The sequence below is a fragment of the Mercenaria mercenaria genome, chromosome 3, assembly GCF_021730395.1.
Source record: "Mercenaria mercenaria strain notata chromosome 3, MADL_Memer_1, whole genome shotgun sequence".
Classification (NCBI taxonomy): domain Eukaryota; kingdom Metazoa; phylum Mollusca; class Bivalvia; order Venerida; family Veneridae; genus Mercenaria; species Mercenaria mercenaria.
The window spans coordinates 37,680,149-37,688,781 of NC_069363.1; the positions used below are offsets into that span (position 1 = coordinate 37,680,149).

At 33.8% G+C, this 8,633-nt stretch overlaps 1 protein-coding gene across 1 annotated transcript; it reads right to left on the reverse strand.

Moving 5' to 3' along the window:
• Positions 1–681: 681 nt before the first annotated feature.
• LOC123523574 (glutamine synthetase-like) lies at positions 682–6,933 on the reverse strand. The gene is made up of 7 exons (XM_045301235.2): positions 6,805–6,933; positions 5,401–5,548; positions 4,690–4,857; positions 4,218–4,358; positions 3,462–3,592; positions 2,854–3,056; positions 682–1,841 (listed from the first exon to the last, which is right to left on the reverse strand). Exons 1-7 carry the CDS (start codon positions 6,832–6,834, stop codon positions 1,529–1,531), a joined length of 1,134 nt encoding a protein of 377 aa, XP_045157170.1. The 5' UTR covers positions 6,835–6,933; the 3' UTR covers positions 682–1,528.
• Positions 6,934–8,633: the final 1,700 nt, after the last annotated feature.

The following is an 8,633-nucleotide window of genomic DNA, read 5'->3' on the forward strand; positions in this document are numbered from 1 at the left end:
TTCTATAAGATTAACTGTACACCATTATAAATACTTACAATACAAACATAGCCATCATGGCTTGTAACTTTCATTACTAGTACTCAGTAAATAGCTAGCGTCTACGATGTAAAAAAAAATCTATTTAAATATACTTGACAATGTTACCTTACAACCAAATTTGATTAACTACGTTTCTGTAGTTATTTTTCCTCTATGTAGATGAACTAAAAGAACACCACTGTCCCCATAGGGAAAATTTATACGAACTAAATCACCACCACAATATATCAGCCCAATTACGGCAAAGCGCCTGGCAGTACAAACGAACATTTTTTTTTTCGAGAAATGAATGTGTTTATAACGCCTTTCGAAAAGAAACTTGCCCGTGTAATAACAAACAATATGAAAGATCATAACAGTATTTCTTTATATATATTCAAATATTTTAATTCAAATTCAATTCAAATATTTTATTAAAGTCTCATTCACATTACATGTACAGAACAATTTACAAATATCAAATATCACAAGAACATGTAACAAAAAATATGAAAGATCAATGACAGCAAATATCACAAGAACATGTATGTGACCAATCATAAATGACTTATGTGAGACTATACATATGGCAATTTGTACACTATGACAATATAATAAAATAAAATCACATCAATGAATCTAAAAATGTTTCCATGTTGCTGTTTTTTTTTTTTTTAAACAAATATACAAAACACACACACACACTCTTGCGTAAATTTTATAGCATGTTTTGGCAGCAATATATGCATTCTTATCGTGTTTAAATGTTGCAAGTAGTTTTTCATCATCTGACAAATTTTCATAGTTAACATTTGGCATACTATTTATTGCAGAAATCAGTTTAGTTCTACATTCATTATACAAAGGGCAGTTATATAATACATGTTTCTCATCTTCTAAAACATCCTTACAATTTAAACAGCATCTTCCCCTTAATTTACAGTTTTCATATCTACCGGTCTCCCCTCGTAATGGTGCTACGCCACATCTAAATTTTGTAAAAGCCGATCGATAATGAAAAGGCATATTTGATTTTAAATATTTCTCTGAACAAAAATCTGACTTAAAAATTCTATACGTTCTCAGCTTATTACCACCATTTCCTCTTGTAGAAGTATTTCTGTCTAACAATGCTTTCCATTTCAACTTTTCAACATTAAACAATTTTTCTTCAATGAGGTTGATTACAGGGTTATAGTTTCCACCGACATGATTCAACAAATGAACACAATTAATATTCTGAAGACAGTTTTTCGTTCTAAAATAACTATTCCTAATATATATAATATATATATTGCTTCTAGATCCGCACAATTTTCGAAAGCTTGTCTTCTTCAGAAATAATGTTTTACACATCACAAATTATTATAGCAATACAAGTTAGTTAATTGCAAAGAACAAGATAATGTTTAAATATTGTTTTCAGAGATCCTCTTTTTTAACTTATACAAATATTGTGAACGAGGTGCTAAAATTTAACATAGAAATTTCTTATAAACGTGTAATGCTAAAGAATGACTTCACCATTATGATCGAACAAAGCCGCTACAGCAAACACACGGCATGCATCATAAGGATCAGCGTTAGACACTGGTCTTCTTTCTTCAATATATCCTTTGCCTTCATTTGCCACATGTGTAGGTATTCGTATACTTGACTCATGTTTATCACCTATTGTGTATTTGAATGTATGATATGATGGCATGTAAAAATCACTGTCCAAATACCACTTCATTTCTTCTCCATTCGATAGATCGTAATATTTGAACATTGCTTCTTGTGGATATTTTGAAACATTTTCTATGATTTCATATGCAGTCCTAAAAAGAATAATATACCAAGATATTTCCTGCAATTTCATTTAACATGATGTTTGTGTTTGGCTAGATACTTCTTTGTTAATTTAGCGCAGTGACAAGCGGGAGTGCGCTTTCAAGAACAGATGAAGTATATCGCGGGCTTAGTGCAAAACGGTTGTAACTCCTTCTTTATTTCATATAAGTTACAACCGTTTTGCGCTAAGCCCGCGATATGATTATTCTATTTGCTAGTTCATTATTTATGATAGGCAAGATGAGTTTTTTTTAACGTGGAATATATTCGATACGTTTATAATTAGTGAGACTTTAAATGTTGAAATCTCATTTCAAGGCCTATCAAACTAGAAAAGATTTTATAATAATACTCTTCGCTCTTTAGAAGCCCGCCCGCTCAGTAGGTAGAGCGTTGGTCTACGGATCGCGGGGTCGCGAGTTCGATCCTCGGGCGGGACGTATGTTCTCCGTGACTATTTGATAAACGACATTGTGTCTGAAATCATTAGTCCTCCACCTCTGATTCATGTGGGGAAGTTGGCAGCTACTTGCGGAGAACAGGCTTGTACTGGTATAGAATCCAGGAACACTGGTTAGGTTAACTGCCCGCCGTTACGTGACTAAAATACTGTTGAAAAACGGCGTTAAACCCAAAACAAACAAACTTTACCATCTCAAATGTACTTAAGTCATCGTAGTATGACCTCAGTTTTTGGAAGCAGTTATATTGAACCCCTATCATAAGATCCATTTCAGGGACTCAAAAATATAACTGTAATAAAATATACTTAAAAGTACATTAGTTACAGTATCATTACTTTTTGTTGTTGGGTTTAACGTCGCACCGACACAATTATAGGTCATATGGCGACTTTCCACCTTTGATGGTGGCTTCCTCACATGAAGAATTCAACGCCCCGAGTGAGGTCCGAACCCACATCAATGAGGGGCAAGTGATTTGAAGTCAGCGACCATAACCACTCGGCCACGGGAGCCCCTGCAGTATTAACATACTTACTTTATACCACCTTCAGCACGAGTTTTCCTTGTGCTGAAATTAAGATGAAATGTTTGTCTTGCATTTGTATCCCGAGCACAGTCAATGTTCCGGAATGATATCTTTACGTTGTGTATCTCTGCAAGGCGAACGAGGATATAACGGGCAAGAATAAGCTGGTCAGCGGTCTGAATTCCTTGCAAAGGACCAACTTGAAACTCCCACTGAAAGAATTATTATCAGTAATTGATTTATGTTAATCATAAATGGATGATTATGCTGTATAAAGTCACACCATTCCTCACTTGAACTTTCAGACTACAACTCATAAAAATTAACTCGAAATGCAAATTCTGTTTTCATTCACCAGAGAATGCTTGAGGCAATAAATAAGCAATTATATTTAAAAGACCTCATGCTCTTATAATTGTTTTGTGTGAAAATACTAGCTAAACAAACAGTAGAGAGACGTACCAAATCTAAAATTATCCATGTCGATGCTGAGTTAGAGCTCTGTAATTCGATTTTTGCTCTCTACTGAGACAAACAAAAGCCTTTTCCTATGGTTCTGGTTATAACTGCAATGCTATTTCAGGTAAGTTCTATCTAGTTCGCTATTTATTGCTTACCTGCGACGGATTCATTTCTCTAACGCTTCCATACATCTTGAGACCTGCATAAATACAAGCCCGAAGGTGAAGGTCAACAAACTGGCGCTCAAACCCAACATGGTCTCCTATTGTCATTTCACTGTTGATATCTACAATTTCATATCACGTATCATTTACGAACTACTTAGACATGCATGGAAACGAATTTAAACTATGAAGCCTAAGTCAAATAAAAGCACTGCGGAAAAAAGGTATATGAGCCGTGCCATGACAAAACCAACATAGTGGGTGTGCGACCAGCATGGATCCAGACCAGCCTGCGCATCCGCGCAGTCTGGTCAGGCTCCATGCTGTTCACTTTTAAAGCCTATTGGAATTGGAGAAACTGTTAGCGAACAGCATGGATCCTAACCAGACTGCGCGGATGCGCAGGCTGGTCTGGATCCATGCTGGTCGCAAAGCCACTATGTTGGTTTTCCAATGGCACGGCTCAATTATAAGGTCTGATACGTTTTACACATTCATTTAAATGATCTCTCATGAATCAATATTGAATTTCATTCTTTAGCACGGACATTTCCATGCTTGATCGATGATGACAAAACGAAACATTTGAATTCAATGGTTTGTGTCCTGTTTTACTAGGCAAACGAAATCTTGGAGTTCATGAACTTTGATGAGAATGTTTAACCATTCTAATTGTTTCAAAACTAATAACATTTTAAATCCATAATATGTTTCATTATGTGCCTTATGGTCTTATTATTCACATACCTATCGAAGGCTCAAACATACTCCAGTCTAAAGGAATATCATTCTTATCAGTGATGTAGAATTCTTGTTCAATTCCAAACCACGGCTCGTGTTCTGATACTTGTTCCAATATTTCTTTACATTTTTTCCTTGTGTTAAATGCTGTAAAAACAATAGCTTCTATGCGTCATTCGAAAACTCGTAAAATAGAAGTACTTTCGTCCAGAGATATTTTTTGTTCTAGTGTGATTTTACTACAGGCATAACAATATCACTTTATTTAAATGATTTGCACAGTATCTTCGACTTCCCGATTACACTTACGATATCTCTGTATTTCTGTTGGATTTCGCGCTATATACGTTCTTGGTGCGTAAGCAAAGAGAAAATGTAAGGTAGTCTAAATGGCCGGGCACAAACTTTCATGCGCATTTTATCTTCTATACAGTTATACAGATTCTTAATACTTTTGCTTATCTGAATTTATACTTACCAACGTCATCATTTCTTTGATCAGCGTAAATTGGCTCACAGAGAACTATTTTATGTTTGCCTAACCTGAATGGATCTCGGCACATGGCTACAGGTCTCATAGCCAATTCAGGCGCCGGATGTTCAGCCTTTTCGGAATCATACTCATTTGCGTGTCTTATTGGGCATTCTTAAAAGTAAAAATCAAGAAGATATGCTTGGCTGTAAGTGTGACAATATGCATATATGTAACAAGAGCATGTGTCGGTACACTCAACAATGCTTATTTATTCTAAAACTTGTTACAGTTAAAAGGGTAAATAAAAGGAGAAAAAAATGTAGGTTAAGATAAAAGATGATGTACAACTGGTTTTATTTGAACGTTGGAGGCAACACAACCTATGATGTGCTTCAAATTAGACATATTGCTTACACATATCATACATACAGTTTTTCTAACAGTGGATACTTCATTTCTCCTATTTCTCTTTTATTCTATACAGGCCTTGAAGTCTTGGATTATTTTGTTTGACAACGGAAACCTATTTTAGCATTGCTAAGGTCCCTTACTTACAATATTGACGCAAATGATAAGAAAAAATAGAGAAATATTTTAACCATGGTAAAATTGCATTAAGAGCATATAGGTACCAAGTAATGAATCAAGCGACGAATGGAAATAGTATGACGACATTTACGGGGTACTCATTTAATATGTTTTGATTTTCCGGACCTTTATATGACTTCGGTTCAAAATCTACCACATAAGTCTTGGTGATCATTTGTAAGCGTGTGTAATTCATCATAGTGTATTCGAGAATAGTCGTCTCGCCATCTTCCGGAAACTGCATAGGCTTTATCGTGTATTTTTTCGTGGTCATCTGAAATAGTAGACATAAATATATTACAAAGCTGTGTATGACATTTTTGTATATAAACCTTAATTTAAAACATTAGATGTAATTCATTACACGCAAATTACACAAACTTGTATCGTAAGTATAGCATTTTTTATATATGATATAACATAACGTCATTTTTATTCATTTTTCAAGTTACTTCATGTAAAGTCCTGTTTATGATACACAGAGTGAAAACGCTTCATCGGTATATTATTTTAAATTCTTGCATTTTTATGCAAATATTCAGCTGTCTATTTATGATTATTCATTAATCACGATTCAATACATTTTGTCTCTTTAGTGCTTTTTTAAACGTTATTATTGGGATCTGTGCACGTGTTCTTCGTGCTGTAATTAGTTTCATACAACAGTCACAGTGTACATTTACACTTTTTAAGTCGACAGCTATATTTTCCTAAAAATTGTTCAATATTTCTGCAATTTAATGTCTCTCAATTATATTCCTTATCGGCTTTAATTCTGATCAAAAGTATGCTTTCCCAAAGTCTTTTACTTGAAGCGCTATGGCGCGACAAGATCAAAGACCGGGCTGTTTGAACGTGAGGACAGACTGCATTCCAGGGATCCGCTGCTGAAAACACCACGCCATCGTTTTTAATTTCATCAATTTTTTTCCACAGTTTAAATTGTCTAAAAGGTAAGTAAATAAAATAACAATAAAATAGGGCTCTGTTCATAGAACATCTCATCAAACGTTCAAAATGTCAAGACCATTCCATCGAAATTTGAAAGCGGTGTCTTTGTTTGTATATTGTTTCCTTTTTTGTTTGTTTTGTTTCACTGTTTTTAGAATTTCTTTTTCCCTCCTTTTTGCTTAACAGTTTAGCATTTTGCAATTCAACGTTTTTATCCTTTAACGGTATCACTATTTTTACGGATATTTGATATCCGTTACCGACGACAAAATCTCTATTAATCCGAATAAAAACAATCATGATGTGTGACAAATAACAAATTGTGATAACGGACATTTGAATTGCATTGCAACTGGTAAAATATCAAGAACAGGGTGGAATATTTGTTAAGTGTATATAATAGAGTTAATCTGCAAACTATGAAAATCTTTCAGGAACATATTCTTTCAAATATCAAAGGAAAACGTTTTAAAATTACTTCATTGTACCGTAAAAATATGAATGTTAACTAATTATTTTTTTTTATTTTTACTTAAATATATATTTTTTGATTGCAAGATTGGAAATAGATGTTCTTACCTCTGAAATATTGGAGTAAATGTGTTCCATTAAAGCAAAAATGTACAAAATAAGTGCGCTAACACGATGTAATTATCAACTGACGTTATGTTATCCAGTAACCGTGAATATATACATGTGCGATTATATTAGTCAGATACAGAGTAAAACCTGATAAAATTATCGCTCTACAAATTAAAGCTGTTTGGTTTACTACTTCAATTGATGATTAGCTCTTTCCTCATATGCAGCATTAGTTTTGTTTATAATTTAGGCACAGCCGTATTTAACTCCTTTTCATGACCTGTAAATGACCTGTACCGTGGGACAAAACTGGCAATTCAGATTGTTTGATAACTAACCACAAGTATTTTAGCCATATGAAAGTTTTATGGAACAGTCTTGCACACTAATTGAAAATGTTCAATTCTTTCACTCTGTGTCTTGTGCGACGCTGGGTGAAATAACAAATGACAAATGTTTACAGTTCGGTCAGTTTATTTAGCAAGTATTTTGGTATGTTTAAATAGATATAATAAGCACATGTATGTCTAATAAATGCAATAAAGTCCTGTTAATTTTTTTTCTTTATAGATTTATATAAAGAGCTGTGCGAATAAATAGTACATACTGCATATTACGTTAACAAAGGGTTTCTCGTGACAATCTTTTCTATTGTGTGAAATAAACTGCAAGTCAGCATACCCGAATGAAAATTTAACACTAGCCGAATGACAGGTAACCACTGCCGAATGACAGGTAACCACTGCCGAATGACAAGTTACCACTTCCCACAGCCAAATGGTGTAAAGTGACAATATTAGAATGAAAAGTTAGCAGTTTGCACAGCCGAATAACATCTAACTATATCATTATGTAAATGTTACAACATCAGGATGAAAAGTTTCCAATAACGAATGACAAGATACCATTGTTGAATGACATCAAACCACATCATATCGTAAAGTGCAAAACATCAGAATGAAAAGATGCCACTAGTCAAACCACCAAGTGACAAAAAAGCACTACCAGATGAGGTTAGCACTACACCTAATGATAAGTTTGCACTGCTGAGTAATGAGTTTACACAGCCGAATGACAAGTAACCTCTGGCGAATAAAAAATTGCCACAGACGAATGATGTAAAGTGACAACATCAGAATAAAACATTAGCACTGCCGAATGACAAGTTAGTACTGCCGAATGATACGTAAAACCTTACCACAGCTGAATGACAGTAAACCGAGAAAAGTTATGTCTGACGTTCCACGAGTATCCCGTGTTTTGTTGATACCGGTATGCGGAAGAATGGTTTTGTTTACATTCAGCTATTTAAATCGCTTGACCGTCGCTTTCTTTCATTAATAAGAATCACATACCGTTTTCGCCAGTGTTTAATTATTTTCCAACTACACTGTGCCGATTTTTTTTTTATTATATTTTTCTTTTTTAAGATGCTGTTTAGCGAACATATTTCGTATCATTTGAACTGAAAACAAAGGTTCTTTCATTGTTTTCATGTGTAAATGTCTATATCACTAAATTGTTTTTCCGTCTTTTATAACTTACATGTAGTTTATGCATAGCCATCCATTTAATAAATAGTTGTTATATTAGTATCGTGTTTAAAGGCTATCCATGATTATTATTCTATGTTTCATGGTTTGGTCCAGAATGCAAAATTGCTAAAAATGTATATAACAAAGCAAAGAAAAAGTACTACAGATACCCCTCTGAATATAACAGATTAGTGTATAAAAAAACTTGTAAAAAAATACAAAGTAATAATGAATACATACATAAATAAACTTAATACAGATAACCAAAATAAGCTTAGAAATATGAATAAA

Coding starts and splice junctions, on each gene's coding strand:
- LOC123523574 (XM_045301235.2), bottom strand. CDS start 6,834: ATGGAACACATTTACTCCAATATTTCAGAG. Junction 5,549..6,804: donor TTTACTCCAATATTTCAGAG/GTAAGAACATCT, acceptor CTACTATTTCAG/ATGACCACGAAAAAATACAC. Junction 3,057..3,461: donor GAGAAATGAATCCGTCGCAG/GTAAGCAATAAA, acceptor TAATTCTTTCAG/TGGGAGTTTCAAGTTGGTCC.